Source organism: Telmatherina bonti, assembly GCF_933228915.1.
Source record: "Telmatherina bonti genome assembly, chromosome: 19".
In the NCBI taxonomy this organism is placed as follows: domain Eukaryota; kingdom Metazoa; phylum Chordata; class Actinopteri; order Atheriniformes; family Telmatherinidae; genus Telmatherina; species Telmatherina bonti.
In genome coordinates this window covers 21,466,426-21,487,812 of record NC_136617.1, presented here as the reverse complement: position 1 = coordinate 21,487,812, position 21,387 = coordinate 21,466,426, and the positions used below count along the sequence as shown (strand labels likewise).

General features: G+C 41.2%; 1 protein-coding gene across 4 annotated transcripts; it reads right to left on the bottom strand.

The window, feature by feature from the left end:
• Window positions 1–407: 407 nt before the first annotated feature.
• On the bottom strand, window positions 408–10,747 carry arpp21 (cAMP-regulated phosphoprotein, 21). Of its 4 annotated transcripts, none has more exons than XM_079258856.1 (20): window positions 10,591–10,747; window positions 5,911–6,071; window positions 5,611–5,773; window positions 5,459–5,497; window positions 5,294–5,359; window positions 5,100–5,211; window positions 4,784–4,922; window positions 4,273–4,410; window positions 4,084–4,183; window positions 3,897–3,992; window positions 3,774–3,811; window positions 3,600–3,656; window positions 3,084–3,274; window positions 2,456–2,596; window positions 2,262–2,383; window positions 2,060–2,134; window positions 1,817–1,960; window positions 1,576–1,678; window positions 1,017–1,123; window positions 408–894 (listed from the first exon to the last, which is right to left on the bottom strand). In XM_079258856.1, the coding sequence occupies exons 3-20, from the start codon at window positions 5,767–5,769 to the stop codon at window positions 733–735; spliced, it is 1,989 nt and encodes a 662-aa protein (XP_079114982.1). In that variant the 5' UTR covers window positions 5,770–5,773; window positions 5,911–6,071; window positions 10,591–10,747; the 3' UTR covers window positions 408–732. The 4 variants fall into 4 exon arrangements, with proteins under 4 accessions (XP_079114982.1, XP_079114985.1, XP_079114984.1 ...); XM_079258859.1 differs by having other exon boundaries at window positions 408–891; XM_079258858.1 differs by having other exon boundaries at window positions 5,611–5,770.
• Between the last annotated feature and the right edge of the window lie 10,640 nt (window positions 10,748–21,387).

Genomic DNA, 21,387 nt, shown 5'->3' with positions numbered 1-21,387 from the left:
ATCTTAAGCAGCACGTCGCGCTGAAGTCCTCAAGTACTGAAACGTGAAATGTTTTGCATTTATATTTATTCCTGAGCAACATTCACATTTACTTTCCTAAAGATTTATCACTTTCTGGTTGATTGAATAAAGTTATTTTTTGTTTTCTAATCATAGCAGTACACAAGTGAAATTTTTGCTTGTTTAGCAGGTCTTCTGGGGTCTGATTTGCCACAAAAGAAAAATCATTACTATTTCTTCAAAAAAAATCTCATCGTTGATATGTGCTGATTTTGCCTGTGTATGAACAGAGATCAACCATGTCACATACATCCTCATACATCTCCTCGCAGATTTATCTCATTCCAGCTCAATTACCAGTGAAATCATCAACATCATCAGAGGAAACAGGCAGAAATGTGACCTCATCAGTCAAGCCACAGCACTTTATTCATTTCACACAGTGCATTTCCTTTTGACACAATATATAATTTAATAACAATATAAAACTCCATTTGTGTATATAAATTATGCATTCAGTACAGCAGCTCTGATATATACTACTAAGCTTTGGTACAGTAGAACATTTATCTCTGTGAATGTGTATGTGCGAGAGGAAAGCATACCCAAAGGGTATCTGAAGGCGAGTGGGTGAGGGTGAGGAGGTTAAAGAAGTGTGAAGCGATGTGTTTGTGATAAAAAACCACTTGTGCACGCATGAGTTCAAGCAGGAACCAAAGTATCTTCACTCCTTCAGTACTGTGAGTTCCAGGCTGGAGCGCTGAGGTTGGCGCAGCTGGGAGGATGGCAGCTGCCATGATGGGAGGGTGGAGGCACCATGCAGCAGTAACCCGCGTCTGCAAATGCTCCTGTCACAACTTTACTCTGGGGATAGGAGACAGAAACACCTCCCTGCTGGAGACAAACGGCAAAGGAAAGAAAAGTTAATGCCAAAAGTTGCATTCACAGGCACTCTTCTGAGGCCGAGCTGTATGGGGCTGAACTGGAACAAGATACTTGGCTGCTTTTGTGTTTACCTGAACCATGCTACACTGGTGGGAGGCAACTGGAGTGTAGGCCCCTAGCACAGTCTGGGGCTGGGTGTTGGAAGACTGCTGCACCCTGACAGCAGGGGTGTAACCTCCTGCACACACATGTATAAGAAGTAATAAATTATATATCACACAAGATACCTTTACAGTTATTTTGGGGGATATTTTAGGACACTTGATGGACAATTTAGTGTTTAGATGCAAATGTATTCCCAGAAACTAACCTCCAACATGTTTATTAATTAATAAAGAAAAAAAATATCCATCATGGATGTGTGGCTTAATTTTAAGTTGAGTAAACACAACCTTGTTGAAGGGAAAAATGTAAAGCAATACTGTGAGTGTGTAAGAACCCTGTAATGCAATGTGACACCGTCTCTATGATGAATAGAAACAGCAGGAAAAGAGACCGGTTCACTGTGAGACCCTCAGACTACATCTCTGACAGTGTAACGGCCCCCTCCTCTACTGCCACAGTTTATTTTCTGTCCGCCTTTCCCACTCGCAAACACAACACATGCTCATGCGTCCAGATCGGATGTACCTGTTGGTTGTACAGCTTGGCTCTGACTGTTCTGGCTAGGTGAGACCGGCCTGCATCCATGCTGAGCTGAGGTAGGGTACTGACCATAGTAATACACAGGCACCTGTTGGATGATATATTATTGCCCTTATATTCTTCCCTAAGATGATTTAGTTTATGCTAATAATCACAAAAATGATACACTTTTTTTCTTAATCTAATAAGAGAGAAAAAGATGTGAATTGGATGGGGTTTTTTTTACCTGAGGTGAGGGCTGGCAGTAGCTGGATGGATTAGGAGGAGTTGCATAGATGTAACCCTGATTGGGAGGGTAGAGGGGTGGAGCCTCTCCTGCTGACTGACAGCTCACTGTCACGTGAGCAAACTGCGAGGAGAGATCTTCAATCTGCCGGTCAAGAGAAAGGAGGTCAGATTGCACACACGGGCGCCGATACATACACGCACATACTGCAAAACAAGCAGCAGGTCACAGAGTGATACATACTGTTGGGTATGGCTGCGTGGGAGTGACAGGCAACATCTGTGGAGCTGCGTATGAGACAGACGAGTACTGAAACACCTGAGAGAGACACACATTTGGAGACGGAAATAAAGGCGCAAACAGTGACAAGAGCATGTCAGTGTGAAGATATCTGGCACGTAAAGCTTATCGTGTGTGTGTGTGTGTGTTTGTGTGTGTTTATTACCTGCTGCTGCTGAGGCGGCTGAGGTGGAGAAGTCTGCAGCTGAGTCTGACTCCTGATTGGCTGCTGACTGTCTGGAGGGTTGTACACAGCAGGGGTTCCATCAGGGTTAAGGAAGGGTTGTCCTAAGAGATCAAAGGTTGAGTGTGATGAATGTGCACAACTTCTCGAAAGACAGGTGCACGTGTAGTATGTACCAGTAAGCGGGTTCACTAATATGCTCCCTGGTGGGATCCCGTTCTCCGTGATGTAGGCAGAGTTCGGAGCTGGCTCCTCTATGATGGGAGGAGGAGAAGAGTGAGGACAAGTGGTTGGCAGTCTGTAAAGAGAGATGGAACCTGGAGGAGATGGAGAGAATGAAATGTAGATGAGGAAGAGCTGAGAAAATAAAGAATAAGAATAGATGTGGAAAGGAGAGAACACACACCTCCCATCTGTGCTAAAAACAAACTACATATCGCCCTTCAGCATAATGACGGTTTTGTTTTGTTTTTTTTCCCTTGAATATGTGAAGAAGACTGGAGGTGTTGTGTGAAAATTTACAGCTATGGTGTGAAGATTCATGGACTGAGTTCAATTTTCACACCAGAACTTCCACTGGCTTTTTTGTTAATTAGATGCTACCGAATAAAGAGCTGATAATTTATAAGCAGTGATTTTTCCAAAGCGTGGTGATGAAGCCTGTCCATAAGTTTGCTTGCACACAGATGTGGAGAAGCAAAGCGTCTCATCCTCGATGACTGAATTTACACCTCGATGGTGTCACATGGTAAGCGTTAAAAAAGTTATTCCATTTTTATCTTTCTGAAGCTGGAAATGGCGCACCTGAACCTCGGGCATCCCAGCTGTTGCTAGCAGGTTGGCGGGCTTTTGATGCAGGACTTGTCCATTGATACGAGGAATCAGAATCTGTGCTGCTCCAGGGTCGGGGGTCGTTGTTATAGCGACAGTCAGTCTCAGTGCTGCTCTGCCTGCTGCTGCCCGTCCAGCTGGAGCCTGAGCTGTCTCGACTCCCCCTGTGAGGCATATCCAGAATCATCCAACAGCCTTATTATTGCATGAGAGACGTTCCATTTGTGAAGAAGGGAACAAAAATAGATCCCACACGTACTTATGTGCAACACATAATGAAGGGCTGAGGTTTTATGCCACATTAATTCACCAAAATCATCTATTAAAGACTTTCTTTCGTGCTAGGAAATGCCACCCCTGACACACAAAGGCATAAAATAAAATCTAGATCTTTTTTTCTGTTTCCACTGCAGACTGTGAAAAGCTCTGCACCAGCCAGGCTGACCAGATTAAGATGATAAATGACTGCGTGTGTGCAGACAGCTCTACCTGAAAAGCTGCCTTCTCCTTTGGGTCTCAGCATATGGATTGTACTCCTCCACATCCCTGCACAGTGCGCACACACACAGACATATATTAATGTTCTCATCTAAATATATGCTGAGAGGCACATGGAAAAAAAACAAAAAAAAACAAAAAAAAAAACACTGCAGGCAAGGTTACCTGGTTTCTGCATGGGTGCTCTCCTGGGTGCAGAGTGGCTGCAAAAGTACAGAGCAGAAATTAGTTTGAATCCTCTCTGCGCCGTGTCTGTCTATTCTGCTCGTCGCGGTCTGTTTCCCTCACCTCTTTGTTGAAGATTCGTTCTCGCGCTCTTAGGTAATCCTCCTCTCTTTCCTCCATCGACTTGTTTTGTTTGTCCCATGAAGGATGAAAGCGACTCTGTTCAGCCGAGAAAAGAAGACAGGTCAAATCACAGATAGGATGCGATCAATGTTAATCACGGAGATAATTCCTGAGAGGATGGACAGACCTGGTCATCTGAACTGTTGTCTCTCTTCAAAATGATTTTCCACTGGTGGATCTCTTCGGTTTTGTCCTTGCACACCTTGTCTAGAAAACGCTGCTCTGGTCTTTTGCAGGCAAACACAGCTGTAATTAGCTCACTTTAATGGGTAGAGAACTACATGGAAAAACACACAGGTGCATTATTCATGCTTACATGCGTGTGCTGCTGGTCCTGTTGATGATGACAGACTTGCCTGTCTGGTCTACATTGTGCTCCATGCCAAAGTAGGCCGCCACCCGATGGACCAGCATACGGTGGTAGGATGACATGTGAGGGAACTTCTTAAAGGGGCTGAGAGGTAGAAACAAAGATGAAAGATGAAGGCAGAATGACAAACAGGCAAGATAAAGAAACGATGAAAGAAACAAAGATAAAAAAGAAAAAAGAAAAAGGGAGAACGATGAGAAACAGAGCCAGAGAAACCCACAGATTGAAGTTAATTGTACTGAGTTACGGTGGTAAAAACATCCCACAGTGACACAACTGACTCAATACAACAAAAAATGCTGTAAAGAACAAAATTATAACACAAAAGCATGCTTAATTTTTAACAGGATCTGACACTCATGCAAGTTTTATGTGGGCACATTAAACAGACAGATAGCTGATGGAAGACTCAAGGTTATGAGCTCTCCTTCACACACATACTACCACACACACACACCTATTGCTGGTGATGAAGTCGATCATGTCCTGCTCCAGTTTAAGCAGCATCATGCGGTCTCTGGGGTTGTTGTTGAGGGTCTCTATGATAAACTGGTGCAGATCTATGCCGGTGGAGTCTTTGTACTCTACACTGGACTCTGAGAAAGACAAAAAGAAGCCTAGTTGTATTATAACACACAAAAATACAAAACCCCATCGCAATATTTAACAACCCAAGAGAGATGCATCAAAAAGTGTCAGAGAATCACATTTTATTACACATTATTTGCTTTATCCTTTCTCTCTTTTATGAGATATCAGCAACACACACATACCTTTGGACAGCAATTTTTTCTTTGGATCTGAGCTCTTCTCCTGATCTTCCTCCTTAGAGGAGGTTTGTTCATTGACCTGGCAGCTAGATAAGATGTTTGCGTCTGGAGATGCCTGAGATGGAAGAAAATAAACAGTACGTGTGAGTGCAGCGATGAGGATGAAGAGGATGTGAAGGTATGTGGCAGTGCTCTACCTGAGTTTCTTCAAATGGGAAGGACTCCTCACAGACCGCCATGCTGCGCGTTAACTTTCCTTTGGCCTGGAATCCACGCACAAGCATTATTAGAAATTCATAGAGTCTAGTGCGATCGATATTTAGCAAGAATGAGTAATGAGAGGCGATGCTATTTTAGCTTACCTTAACTTTTTTCTTTGGTTGCACCTGGTTACACAGTTTCTGCAGGTGAGGGTATAATTCAGTATTAGGATGTGAGCATGCGAGCAGCATGTGAGGATGCATCCTTTTCAAAGCGGTGATAAGCAGTTATCAGTACGTTTAGTGTCGCTTACCTGCTGCTCGAGCTTCTTAATGTCGGTGTGACACTTCTCGTCCTCCCTCTGATTGCAGAGGGGTAGACATGGTGGAGGGGAGGGGCAGCTTATGTCGCATGATGTGGAATCGCAGGGTTTTATGAGGACATCTGCACTTTCTGCTGCTGCTTCTGTCATCCTTCTGAAAAACACGCGATAAACTGTTTGGCTATGCCAAGAGGATGCCTACAATTGCACATCGCCCTTCAGCTTAAAGATATCTTTGCCCAAATTTGCATATATCTGTGTGTGTGTGTGTGTGTGTGTGATTTTCCCTACCTTTGTGAAATTGTTTACTTGAGAGCCTTATATGTGGATGATGGGGTCATATATCCCATGTTCCCAGAGGGCAGGTAGAAATGCAATTATTATCTTCACCTCTGTTCACTTTCTCTGCTGTTCTTCTCTCTACTGGTCTTTTACTGGTCAATGGAAAATCGCTTGAAGAGATAAAAAAAAAAAAACAGGAAAGGAAAAAAAAAAAATTCTTAGCGGCTTTTGTACAACAGGAGCTCCACTGCAATGTTTCACACAAACACACACACTCATATCAAACAGTTGCCAGAGCATAAAAGCAGAGCTGCTGGAAATTACATCAAGAAGCTAAGCTTGTGTGTCTGCTTGTGTGTGTGTGTGTGTCAGCCTCTGTCGACACTTCCCTGAGCAGCTTTGACAGCTAATTGCTGCTGTACAGTAGTCAGCGTATTACAGTAAGTGTGTCCCGTCCATCTGTGACTTTAACATATAAGCCCTGTGCTTGAAAGTAAAATTTGCAGCGTAGCTCACATGAACGCATGTCTGGTATGTGCGTGCGTGTTTAAGCGTGTCCTTTAGCTTTTCTTAGAAACAGCAGCTGTGGAGGAGAGCATCATCCAATCTGGCAGCACTGATATTCCCAGAATGCCGAGCTGAATCTCTGATCCCTGTGGTGAGAATACTGCTGAGCCGAAAGCGATACTAACACACACACACACACACACAAAAGAGGAAGTGGCATTCCACCATCTTTTCCAAAGCGCCAAATGGTTTCAGCAGGGACGCATTCCGCTGTAACACACAGCTCAAGGGGACACTTAGGCCTGTAACACTTGGGACAGAATAACGAGCTCAGAGGATGCTGAGTCTCGTAACGTGGTTATTTAACACCCGGTGGGAGATAACAGCAGTTTTCAGAAAGAAAAAAATCCTGTGTGTGTCCATGTGTAAAGTGGTGTTTACTTCCCACAGGCAGATTAATGAAACAATGCACATGAAAAAATCTTTTAAAAAAAATAATACAGCAAAGTCAATTTTGACCACGTTTACAGTTGGGAAGTAATTTTCAGTAAGTGATGTGTGTGTAGTTAAAAAAATAACTTATCTTCATCAGTTGATTAAAACTCTAATAAAACTTTTTTAAAAAAAAGGTTAATTTAGATATGCAATTAATTATATTAAATATCGTTTCACCTTTGTAGAGATGTAATTTCAGTGTAATTAGTCCTGTTACGTAACAAATTCTTAAGATGAGAGATTAGGAAGTGGCAGAACACCCTGTGTGCTAAAATGATGTCACCCTCTATCGATTCGCTACCATCAATGGGTAAACATGACATTTTGCTGCTTTATGACAGTAGAAAACAATTTCCACAAACTTTTGCCGTTAAAATAAAAATTTTCACAATTTCTTTCTCTTCAAGAACAAGATTATTCAAGAGGAAATTAAGTAAAAGATGTTAAAAAAAAACAAAAACAAAAACAAAAAAAACAAGCCCTCGCTTCCCTGCTGCTTCTTACAGCTGAAGTGTTACAGTTAACAGGATGCTGATAATGATCTGCCTCCGTCTTTGTGTGGTGGTCTACCGCAGTGTGGGGAAAAGGAACTGGTTCAGAGATACATCAATACTCAAAAGGGTATAATAACTTGGGAAGCTGCCTAATATGCAATGGGAAAGCTTTTGTCAAGATTTCTTTTAGCTAAACAGACTGGCTTCATGAGTGCTGAAATGTGGCAGACCCCGACCTTAGACCTCACAGAGGGGAGGGGTATGGTGAAATATAGAGCATCGCCTTCAATGATCAAAGAAAAGCTCGATGTAAAATAAGAGGAGACGCGCTGGGTTTGTATTGTGCCTCTGAATTTGCACCAATAAGAGAAGAAACATGGACAGCACTAGAAGACAAAGAGAGAACATATTGGTACGGAGCAGATTCACTACAAGGAAAACAAGATGAATGAGAGGGGAGGGAAGCAGACGATGAAGAGAGATGAGAAAACAGTCTGTGGGGGCTTTAAAGGTGAAGAGGGGTGAAGAGAGCCGATGGAAAAGAAGAGAAGTGAAGAATTGGTGATAGAGTAGCTCGCAGTCTGTCTCCGGGCTTTTCAGCTAACTGCCAGGGAGAAGGGATTTGAGCGCAGCTACCAGTTTTTGAGCTGAGAGCTGCAGAAGTGGCCGGCCGCCCGGGGAGAAGGTGTGACACGATCATTAGCGTGTGACGGATGGCGACGGGAGGCAGGGAGCACCAGTACCCGCTACATCATCATCCATCTGCTGCTCTCCCTGAAGCCTCCAGCCTCGGAGCCACTTACTCACCAGGACGCCTTTCTTCTTCAGCCAAACGCTGCCTGGCTCGTCTACACTGACACACAGGCAGTCCAGTGGGAAAATATCCAAAAGCCACTTTAGATAGCCATTGTTAGGTATTAAGTCCATAAGCCGGTACAACCCTGCTTGTAATTAAGACCCATTAAAAATCTGTCTTTGAATACCAGAGCTGTAATTATCTGTTGTTCTTATAGTACTTAACACTGAGGTCTACCATAAAATTTTGTGTGTTCAGGTTTATCACCTTGCTCTCTCAATATGTAGACATTTATCTGTACTTTTCACCATCTGCACAATCAACTCTGGGTTATTTTTCACATTAGTGTCCCTCCATCTCAAGAAAACCCATAAAAAAAAATAATAATAACAAAAGAAAATCCTCATTGCCTCTGGTCACAGAAGCTGCTGTTTGTGTTTTGTCTCTGAGGGTGCTGCTGAACCTGAAACGAGATTTCATATCCTCTTTCCTTCAGCTGTGGAGCTCATTAGGAACTGCTTCAGCGCGAGACTACAAATGACAGAGCAGGTCTGCCTGATTTCAAACAATAATCGGGAATTTTGAGACACAAGCAAGTGCTTTATATATATCCATCCATGTTTATCCAAGTGCTTTGTTTATATATAATGCAAACAGACTTTGCCCCCAAGCTGACAACAGGGGTGCTTTTGTTCTTTTTCTCATTATATAACATATCTAGTGTTTTAATTTCAGTTTTAATTCAGATGTAAATGTTGAGGTTTTTAGCTGGTGATGCCCAACCTATTATATTTGATACCAAATGCTCTTTTTGTTGGACAGGATGAATTGTATCTCCTTGCTGCAGCATATTAAAGAAAACCACCACAGAACAGGCATTATGATATCCTCCACGACAAAGACGCATCAGAAAGTAGGCTGCCCATGTGAGATCTAGGTTATACAGTCCTGGCATCAGCACCTGGGCAGCCACAGCAGTCTTATCGGCAAGGTGACTTGTGGTTTCCACAGCTGCATTGCTCTGCAGCTGAACTCAAACGTAAGTCAGGGGAACACAATGACTTTAACAACCCACAACACAGCAAAAGTGGCAAAAAAGAAAAAAGCTGCAAGAGAAGTATTTCACACAGTGAAATGATTTATACAACTCCTCCAGGTTCACACTGATTCTGATGCCATTTTAAATCCATAGACCCCAATGGACAGATTACACACATGTAAAACCATCCAGCCTCTAAAATTTTCTTTCAGAACAAACACAAAGCAACATGCCACGCAGATATGATTTGGGGGTCTTTTATGTACATCTTGCAGATGTTTTGCATCCTTATACGTCTCCTTTGTTTTTCATTTGGAGGTTTAAGTGAAATTTAGGTCAAGTTTGCTCCTTTTTGTGTGATCATACTCATTCTTACCTCTTTTTTTGTTTGTTTGCATTTCTCTCACTTTGAATCTCATTGCGATGCTCAAGTGTAGTTCTTCATCTTTGTTGTCATTTTTCTATCTGTGTTTATTTATAACATGATACAAACTGTATGAAATTATAAATATTCCCACGGGGGGCAGAGTGTTTAGGCCCCTGAGCATCGTTCCGTAATTTGCCCAACATACTGTCAGGAGGGCAGTTCGCTTAAACAAACAGGTGGCATCGTGTTCACAACTTTGTGGCTTCCCGTTGACCCACATAGGGACAAGTGTTTGATCTACTTTCGGGATGCGACTCTCGGTCCTAGAAGGCTCAATGCAGAGACGCTCTTTTGGGGGGGGGGGGGGTAGAAGCGTGTCGCATTACAGTGACCCAAACTAAGCTGACACACCCGGCTATTTTTTACTTTGAACCAGGGAGGGAGTGGACCTCCTGCTCCTGAACTTCCCCGCGCTGTCAGCTGGGTGAGTGTGAGGACGGTGGATACACAGCCGGAGGACCGACATGAACTCGCTAACAGAAGACACGGGGTGTCGGCTAACTTAAATGGCGTTTTAAAAGTCAGACTTATACTCGTACACACGCAAGAAGCAGATTCTCCAATAATCGTTTCTTGCTAACCACTGAGTCCCTTGTCAAAGTAATGAACACTTTGTATGCGGAGATGTTTAAACAGTTAAATGACCGTTAACATCCCGGCTGAGATGCGGCTGACGGCCGCGCAGTTAACTAGTCCCACTTTACAGTTTTAGCTTAATTCTACAAAATTTACATTTTTATCTTAATACTACAAAATCGTTAATTAAGTAATCGAGTATGATTTCCTGGTGTAATTTACACAGCTAATGTGCCATCAAAAAGAAAACAGCTTTGACACAAAACCAATAAACCATCACAAGAAACGTCGATGTCAGCCAGCGGAGTGACCGTTAGTCGCCAGATAACCGTTGTGAGGACGTCTGTTAGCTTACCGTTAGGGTGATGACTTCCTCCCTCCTCGGGCGTCTGCCGGTGCAGCCAACCTGCCGATGGACTGCCGCTGCTGAACACCCTGCGTCTGTTGACTGAGAGGTGCGTTGCTCCTCCTCCGCCTTTTGCCTGTCTCTATCGGAGCAGGGCGGGAGGAGAAGGAGGAGGACCGACAGTTCTGAACCCCGAGCCACGCGCCCACACACACGCGAGGAATGCACGAGAGCCAGCGAGCCTCTCCACCGGGCCAGCCCACTCATCTGTTTCTGTCTCTCTCTCCAGGACTGGCTGTTTTTCCGCGTCTTCATTTCAGCTCCCTTCGTTTATCTCTCTGATCATCGCCTCATTTCATGAATTACCCCTCGCTGCCCAAGTGAAGCTATAAATATTAATTATGTGTCACTTTACTGCTGTAATTATTCACATCATTCAGAACTCCAGGAGGAACACATCCAGTATAGGTAGCGCAAGTCCTACCAGTAAATTATTAAAGGAAAATGAGTGGATTGGAGGCTCTGAATGATGGGTATGACATCAAATTGTGTATTCATACTGAAACATCAGTGTTCACACATCATGTTGTTGCTGCTGGACGAGAAATAGACCGATACTATACAAGCCTACATTTTTATATGTAAGAGCCACACTGAGGGTGGTGTGAGATGATAAATGAGGGCAAAGAAGGAAAAACTGGTTTGAGTCAAACCCGTTTCTGTTTTGATCATTTGCTAGTTTTGTTTTTTTTACCCTTCTCCCATGTAGTTTTTAAATTTAGTCACATATTGAACATTTTAGTGAAATGGAAAATATAAAGGTTGCTCAAAAAATTAATTTTTGTTGTATTTAAAAAAATAAAACCAATCAGACGCAAGTTTCTAGCCACAGAGAATGGAAACCCCCATTGCCACAGTTGAGTTAGATTTTAAAGTTTAAAATGGAAAATAAATCTCTGAGACAAAGGCAGAAGAGTGTAAATATTAACTAGCATGCAAAAACTTTCCACTCCTGAATTATACGAAGCTCCTCTGTTTATTTCTATACACTCCACATTTTACATACACAAACCATGTTCAGCCACAAATGCAAATGGTGATTACACAGGCCCAATAATACACATAACCCCTCATATTTCTGAGAATACCAACCTTTTCTGCACACAGTGCATTTTATTAATGTGTTTTGTTTGTTTTTTTTACATTAAGTGGCTAGAGGATAGGACAATAGGAAATAAATGAGCATTGGAGGAAAATAAGTTCTCACTGCTGTTTCTTTTTTCTTTGTGAAACACAAACCAACACACTACACTTTGAAAGCATGAATGAAGGGTAGATTTGCTGAGGACAATCAGATCTGACAGTCCTTATCTGTTGAATACCAACAATATTCCAAAGGACAGGACATTTTCACTTCAGTATATTTGTATAAAAGCAGCAAACAGAGGGAGGATGCTGCACCAGCACTACTGCAGTGCATAATTAAGGCTGTATCATCTCGATACTGTAATACTTTAAATATTCTGCGAATATGGCTTGTGAATTGCACAATTAATTAAAAATCTGCCACGACACAATGTTCACCCGTCAAAAACAGTATTTAATTACAGAGACAAGAGCAGCATCATACAGACTATTGTATGAGAATGATTAGACAGTCTATTATGTCAATGTTTGGTTATTTTACCTTGATGAATAGCACATAAATTGCTGCCTCCTTGTTAAATTCCTTTTACAGGCAGGAGATGGGAGTATTACCACCATGTCTGTTTGCTCAATTACTGTCTCTAATGTCATTTGTTTTAATAAATGTGTCCACTCTACAATATAAAAATTGTTTACTAGAGAATTTAGAAGTAATTTCAGTTAAAGGAATATTATCCGTGATGTGTCAGAACTCCTATGTTTTTCATATTTATGGATCATTTTAATTGATGCATTTAAACTGACATTATAACAGACAACTAAAAAGTTAGTGCAACAGCACAGTATCTACCTGTGGTGTTTAGAGGAGCAGAATTATGCAATGACATTTGTGACAATGACAATGAAACTTCACTGTATTAAAGAACTGCAGTTACTGTGCAGATATATACTAAATGCACTGAGTTGTACGGCTTTGCTGGTGACAAATAGCTGTCATTTTCTCATACACAGCCAGGCTGATGAAAAAACAGAAGAAGAGAAAGAGTCAGATTTAATTTTATGTCAATTCTAACGCTTGACCATGTGATACAAGTGATTTATAAAAGGTAAAATGCAAGCTTTGTCTTGGGGTATTTATATTAAATTGGTTCAGGTTTCATCAAGTGTTACAGAAGATGAGACCTCAGTGTCCTCGGTAAGAGAAGGCTGGGATCCTTTATCGCTGTCTTGTGCACTTACCGCAAAGCCCCCTTGAATCCAAATCATCCAGGCTACTCTTTCTATGATTTCACCACAGCAGACACAAATAATAAAGGGATCTTTTTACACGGCTGACATCTTGTTGAGTGTTACCAAGCCTCATATTAGTATCGCAGCCAGGTCTGTTTTAGAAAAACTGAGATCAAGTGTCTGCCTGCACCCAACCCTCACTATAATAAAAACACAGAGAGCATGGCTGTGTCTGTAAGGGTCTCTGGACAAAATTGAGTCCAAGTTACCCTGTTAACCTAATTTTCTTTCATCAGTTAAAAGAAATGATCATTTAATTTAACCCATTAATTTAGAAAGTGAGTGCTGGCTACAGACTGTGAAAGCGGTGAAATAGGAAAATGTTGAAATTAGATTGGAAGAGAACCTCTTGGTAATTAAACTGGTTCCTGAAACATTTTGGTCCCACGGGGCAGTTTCAAGTATCCTTGTGTATAATATAATCCAGCCTTCATTTGGGGTCTTCATCATTTTCTGTGTTAGTCTGGCCTCATATATAACCTTTGCCTCTTTTGCTCAGTGGTAAAAGAAGAATGGATTTCCTCCAGGTATGAAAACCATCAAACAGCACCCAGTAAAAGAGAAACTTTGCGCTTAGCCCATGCATTTAATTTCAAAAGGGATTTATCTTCTATTTCTGACACATCTTGCCTCACAGATCCTGTTGAGAAAGCAATTAAAACCAAATGAGAGATCAACTGGAAAACACAGATCTGTGAGGTGATGAGAGCATAAAGTTCCAAGCAGACTCATTCACATTCCATTAATTCTAGTCTCATTCAGTTCAAAGTCATTCACAGACCCCATTATTCAAAGACGAAATTACACAAGAAGATTCTTGTGATAAATGTAGCTTGGAAGAGATGAAGCTACTTCTCGTCCTCGGCCTTTGTCCCAAAATAGCAAATTACTGTGATGAACCTTTTGAACGCTGTGTGATGTTAATATCTATTCTGACCCAGACCCTGTTTTAATAGATTTGGAGATTCTTTGAGCTGAATTTAAGATGTAAGAGGACTAAACAAAAAATTATCTCTTATCATGCACTGCCTGCTTGGGATCTTCTTCCCAGATGGAGGTTTCCAGGGTAAAATGATTTCTCAGTGAATTAATCAACTATCTACTTTGAAAGTATGAGGCTCGTGTCAACAGACATGCAGAGTTTGATCAAATGTGGCAGCCTCTCATCCGTTACCTTAGAGACCTACCTCTAATCCAAGGGATCGAGAGCTGTATATATATATATATAGATTTGACTTTTCAGATATTTGGTATTCGTTATTAGAAAAATGTAGTTTAACCTTTTATCTACCTGCCACTAATATAGTCATATAAAAAGGTAAATCCCCATGAAATTGCTGTTTTCTTGACATGTGTGAGAAGGCTGATCTTTTTTGAAAAAGTAACCACAGATAAAGGTGAAGGAAGATTAATCTTATCATTCATAAATCATATCATTCATCATCAACATCAACATCTGTTACATTTGTCGGATGGAAGGTTTCAGAGGTTGGAAATCTCCCTTTTTTATCAATCATTTTGCCTAGTTTTCATCTTTTCTATAAAAAAATTATGAAGATGTAGAAAGTTTGAGGGTTTTTTTTTTCACACAGCCCATTTAAAATCAAATCCTCCCATTTCAGATGGATTCCAGTTTTACTTTTGACTTGGCTGTTTATTTTTCTGAGCCTCTGTTGTTGAAGGACCAACTTCTGGTTCATCTTTAGTTTTCAAATGGAAGGTCCAACTCTGCCTTCATGTGCTCTTTGATATGATGTTAAATTCATCGCTGAATCAGTAACTGCTCAGCTCATAAGGAAGACAAACAACCACAAACCAGTAGATTTCCATCATCTTGCTTCAGTTGGTTCTATTCCTAAAAGGTTTGGATCTACACCAAACATGTCTGCTGCTACTCTGATTTATCTGTTATTCCAAAAGCCTTGTTTGTTTTCTTGTTATTTTGTTTTTTGTTTATTTCTTCTTATCTACGCTAATGCTCATCCAGCTAATGTTCTTTTGGCAGAGCTCCCATTCAGGTCAAACTGAACAATCTACGTCTCGTTTTACATACTTTTATTACCAAGAGCTGCAAGTTATCTCACAGATCCTGTGATAACGCTCTGGGTTCTTGGAGGCTTTAGCGGCATTTGACCCGTCCTGGGAAACATTCCAGCAGCTTTAAGGAGAGATATTTAAAAAAGGGATATGATGACTCCATTCATCTGATTTGAAAATGTCCAATCATGAAAATGTCTATAAATCATCTATGTTTTGTCTTTTGTTTTGATTAACCAGCTTTACTGATCAACACAGATGAAATGATAGAAAGGTTTGGTTTCTTGTTAAAACGTTTTAATGGACCCAACTTAGTCTTTTACAGAATATAGAGTTAAAATAAATACTTCAAAATGCCATTTGATGTAATATCACTGATTAAATTGGAATAAAATAAGTATTTGTGATAGTTTAGCAGAAACTGTGTGTACAGTGGCTGAGACATTGTTGTGAAAGGTTAAACAACCACACAGACTTAAAGTTACAAACTACAGAGATGACTGAGCAAAGACCCGAGGATGTGCGTCATCCAGAATCCAGCAGACATTTCTGTCTGTGTGCATCACTGGTCTTCCTCCCCCTCCACCCCACACACACATGCATACACAACTACAAAGGTTTGTCACATCTTAATGACACTTTGCTGATGATTTTACGTCATTTTCAGCACATGGGATCACTTTTTGTCTGCTAAAACAATTCATCCACAGACAGCTGGTGTGCATATAATCTAAAATTTGTTCTGAAACTGGCACAGCAGAAACACACACACACACACACACACCTGCTGTTTTGCTGGTTCTGGCAGCACGGCTGGCATGCGTGCTCTCAGGACCGAGACTTAGCGGCGCTCATTTCCTCGTGCACAGAAATATAGCTGTTGGGGCTTGTTAGATAACACACTCATCAGAGGCAGGACAGCTGAGTGCGTGTGTTTGTGTGTGTCTGTGTGTCATACTGTTACATCAGTTCCAGCTCCTCAAAGAGGTGCAGAAATGTCGGGTTAAAGATCTTACTGAAGTGTCAGTACAGGGCCCATGTTCTAAAGAAGGCAGTGAAGGGTAAGCTCACATCTCCTTTGATAGATCCAAAGAGTTACATTATCAGTTATTTGTCTGCAAGTAACCACCACAGAGTACATCAAAAGGGAATCCATGATTAACTTAAAAAGCTTTTAAAACTATGTAATTGGCCATCATGTAGTTATTAGATCATTTTTCTATCTGGCTGTGAGCTGGATGCTGAGCTTTGGTTTACACAGAGGGTGAAAACAGTAGGAAACGCCGAGCATAGCTCTTTCTAAAGGTCACAAAATTAGGATATCTGGGATTGTATTGTTTGCTCCACATTAATTATTAGATTATCCTAATACAAAAAACATTCAAACATAAAACAAAACCAAAAAAACCCCAAAAAAACAAAGCATGAAACCGTCATTATACATGACTTTTACACAGGATTTCTTTTTTGTCTCTTTGTTACTCGCTGCTTGTTGCAAAGATACATCATTAGCTGAAAACTTGCCTCTGCATGGCGTACATTGCATGTGAAGACACTGGATAAATGGAGGACCAAAGACAATGCAGGCCTAAAAAAAACTAACAAGCACAGCTTGTTACTACTCATGCCAGGAATGAGCTTTCAGGCTTATTAGAATTTCACAAATTCAGATTTTTGTCTTGTATGAAGTAATTCCATTTAACTTTTGCTTTTCATTTATTCTGTGTGTCTAAAGACTGCCGGACAACAGTATGTGTTGAAAGAAATAACACAAATGGTGTGAACTAGAGTTTGGACCAGATATGAAGCTACATAAGCTACTGGGTTTTGACCCAGGTCTTAACATTTGGCTGACCTAACCAACTTCTTGAGCTCATTCCTCTAATGTCAGACTCCTCATTTGACCTCATAACCTGGCTTTTATGGCAAGGATGTCTCTGTTTTTATTTACAATGACATCACGGCTCCAGAATACATTACACCACTCGCTATGAATCTGCAGACATAGATATCTTCTTTGATCATTAGCGTGTGTAAAATGTCTGCATGCACATGTGTGTACAAGAGATCAAGTGACACCTCAACAAGGGAGGCTTATAAATATTAATAGTAACCTCATGAATATTCAAAAAGCAGCTTATGAATATTTAAACTATGATGAAGCATGTGGCCGGGTGACTCGACAGTCACAGACAAGAAACAGATAAATAGGCCTCCTCTGCTTCCTAACCTCACTGAGACACAGCAGCATGGCCTTCCTTTAAAGCTACATTCATTCTAATTAACAAAACATCTCTTTCATGATTTGTTTTTATATAAACTATGACACTGGGTAAGAATAATGGTTGTAACAGAATTTTTTGGCACATCACTAGTTTCTCTATTCATATGAGGTAAATTCACTGAGTGCAGGCTTTGTGCATAACATAACTAGCATCAAAATAAAGCTCCCTGGTTCAGTTTGCCGGACAAGGAGCTAAAACATTCACAAGAAAAAAAACTATGTTAATTTACCTAGAATGCAATTAATTCTGGAAAACATCAAAATGAAACTTTATTTCCGAGAGAATTATGGCCTTGTGACTCACAATGGACCTAACATAGTGCTTCATATGAATGTCCGGGTTTACCTGGGTTTAACTACATTTGCAGAGATTATGGGATACAGAGTTTTAAATCAGCGGCCAATTACTGTGGAGTTCAAGTAAAAGTTTGCATTTTTTGTTTGCAATTTTTTTTCTATACATTCTCGAAAAAGAAAGTCAGGCCATCTTGCTTGCACAGCTGCTGAAGTTCACAGTTTCAGACTTCTGATGAAGTGAGGGCAAAGCGAAGGTTCATCTTGCACCTTATTATGCAAATAATTGTGGACTGTGAACCAGTGTTACTCAGTGGCTGCTCCTCAAGAAAATGCACAATGTGTATTGTGGTTAATCAAAACGAAATCCACACAGTCAACAAAACTACAGGAATATTATGGATAACACTCACCATCATGTCTCACTTTGTGCACAAGACGTTTATAGAAACAAGGACAGCGTTGGACAAAGGGAGGAGTGGACAACCAAGAACATCAGTGGAAAACAGATGTAAAGATGTATAAAGAGGAACAAAAAATGACTTAAATATCTGCTCCCACTTATGTAATAATTTTCAAATAATCTCTTCATTTGCTTTTGGAATTTGTTAAATCTTAAAGGGGCTTTATGAACATCCTGCATTTTAGTTTCAAGACTTGACAAGACTTAAAGAAAAATACATCCAGGTTTTGTTATAATATTCATTCACACACTTGTGATGCTGAAATTAGTTGTGATAAAAAAAACAAAGGTTGTTTTTTTTGTGACTCTGCCACTTTGGTCAAATTTCCTCAAATCTTACTGCACAGAACAGAGTACAATCTTATCTTGACCCCTACTTGTCCTGTCACACACACACACACACACACACACACACACACACACACACACACACACACACACACACACACACACACACACAGTTCTAGGAAATGCTTTGCTCTAGTCTTAGTCTTCTTTTGCTTTGTGGGTACTGATTCTTTTAAAGAGTGCAAGCCAGCTGCTGGAGAAAACCACCTAGAACCTAAAAAAAAATAAACTGACAAAAAAGGCTAAATACATTCTTTGCTATTAGTTAAGTTTAACAGCATTCTTGCTTAAATAGCTAAAAAAAAAAAAAATACTTTTATCTTTCCCTTTTATATCTTTTAGAAACCTGTTATCTGAGTTTTTGCAGTAACACCAGTTGTGCTCAGTGATGTTAAAACATTTGCATCCCACTGCTGTAATGAGTTACCCTGAGGATCCTTAATTCAGCCACACACAGGGAGTTCTGGACAAATGACCAGTTTATTGGTGGAGGAGTATGAACAGAAGATCAGTCCGGGGGAATGGTCTGCAGAAGAAACCAGGCAACAGCTGGGAGGTAAACAGGATGGCAAAATACTCGTCCAGGCAACGACAAGGCTCAGAGATCCAAAGACAGGCAGGGTCGGTAACCAGAAGATCCGAAAAGTTGCGGTGTCCGTCGAGGGCAAGGCAAGGAGGGTAATCCAGGGGCATAAAGCAGAAGGTCGGCAACTGAGGATCAATCCGTAGACTGCTGGAACAAAACTAGACATAGGTCTGATTATTATCTGGCAGAAAAGGAGGGATTGGAGGGAGCTTAAGTAGGCAGTGAGAGAAAAGGAAACCAGGTGAACTGAATGAGGTAGCAGAGGCAATTAGGAAGCCCGCAGGTGGATCGAGTAATCAATGATGAGCGCCAGGGGATCAGGGTGGCAAAAACATGACAACTGCAGCATTTTCTTTGAAATCAATATTCATAGAAAAACTCATTCTATATGGTAAAGCAGTCATGAAAGATCCTCTAAGACGATTACTTCTTTAAATAGCCTAAAGTCTACCCAGAGAAGCTATTCTGCATCACAACAGGGTGCACATTAGTAACACAGATATTACTGTTCTCATTGGTAGGATGCAAGCAGATGTCACTGATGTTATGCATCATAAATCAAGAATGATGGCAAATGTATCTGAAGATGCTTTATTTGTCAATAGTCTTGCCAATGTGGAGAACAGGATTTAGGAGTGATCTTTCACACTAAACTTTGGCTCCCAATTTCAGAGCATCAATCGCATTTAAAGAAACTCCTGTGCTGAAACCTTTATGCAACATCCCGTGACCTAAACTGCACCTATATCTGAGGTAAAATAAAAAAATAATAATAATTTTTAAAAAAGCAATAATTTTTTAAAATCCTGCTGTAACCCTCTTGGGGTGAGTGGATGATGAATTTAGATGCAGTGCGTCAGCAGTCAGATTTACAAAACTATGAGCACAGTGAGAAATAATGCGGGTTCAAACGTGGGTTGGGCTGAGAGTGCGCTCACACAAAGTGGCAGTGCAGAGCTGAAACAGACAAGAGGGATGCATCGGTATGAAGACTGTTTTTATTTTCTGATCAATGACGGTGACTCATTGTGGATCACCTTCCGTTACAGAAATAATCCAAGAAGGGTTTGTGCCTAGTGGACAAGGCTCCAACTTGCATAGACATGTCCACCTACACACACACATAGACGAATACATAAATTGTATCAGAGGGTATAAGGTGGTGTTTTGAGGGAGAAGGAAGTGCACCTGTTAAGTGATAGACTCCAGCAGCAGCAGTGCAATGGCTGTGTGGGTTTGTGGTCTATAACGGATGTTTGACAGGCTGATGAGCTCTGGCACTCACACACATCTTCACACACTGCTTCCTCCACACGTTTTCGCCTTCTCTGCCTGTCTTCTCATCTCTTCAGGCGGAGTGGGCGCCCCCCCCCCCCCCCCCCCCCCTTTTTTCCTAAACAATATTTTCCCCATCTCCAGTCTTTTCCCCTCCTGCTCCACCAATTCTATCTATGCATGTTGTTTTCGCTGATTTCAAGTTTGACAGGTCTTCAGAGAGAAGCACGGAGAGAGAGGAATCAAACAATCTCTTCAATTAGACAGCCCACATAAACGTACGTCTGAACTCTGCACCATCTTCATCATCATCAGCTGTCGCAGTTTTCATCTCTCAGTCGCAGACACCTTTGTTCCTGGGCTGAAAACACACTGTTTACAACAAAGACAGAGAAAAACCATTTAGCTTTGAAGAACAGGAAGCTGCGATGAGCTTTTAAGGTTTATTTGCATCGAGAGGAGGGACTCTCTCCACTTTCTCTGCCTTTAATTGACCCATCAGTTTGCCAGAAATGTGCAAAGTCTGCACAGCAGCCACTGATGCGAGGGCATTCAAGATGCAAATGGTTTTGTTTAAAGTTTTAATATAGCATTTAACGGGCTTTATCTCTGCAGTTTAACTGCAGTTAAAGGGGGGGGGGGGGGGGGGGGGGGGCAGGAAGGTGCTGTGCATTAATTATTACTACCAAATGTAAATGAAAAAAAAAAAAATCCAGATAAGATTTCTGATGCTGGGAAAAATAAGTGTGCAGGTTTGAACATAAGCAGGGACACAGTTGACACAGCCTCTCGCTGCTGTTATGTCACTAAGCCTTGGTGACTAAATACTATAGAAACACACTTAGTCTAATGGTGCTGCCACACAGGAAGGAAGAAGAAAAACAGACAGGAAGTGAGACAGAGTCCACACTGAGCCTCCGGACAGTCAACAACAAGATGAGTCAATACTGTAGTAAAACTGAGGCACACTGCAGCATACCTGGAGGGGCTCAGACCTGTTGATGCAATCAAGTGTGGATGTCTTGAGTTTTCATTCTGCTCCCATCTGTCTCCTCTAAACTTCACTGTCAACCTCTCTCACAG

Bases quoted from the DNA above. Each gene is read 5' to 3' on its own strand.
- arpp21 (XM_079258856.1), bottom strand. From the start codon at position 5,769: ATGACAGAAGCAGCAGCAGAAAGTGCAGATGTCCTCATAAAACCCTGC. The intron at 5,498-5,610 runs GTAAGCGACACT...CCTCACCTGCAG, and splicing joins TTAAGAAGCTCGAGCAGCAG to AAACTGTGTAACCAGGTGCA. The intron at 3,275-3,599 runs GTAGAGCTGTCT...TATGCCTCACAG, and splicing joins AGGAGAAGGCAGCTTTTCAG to GGGGAGTCGAGACAGCTCAG.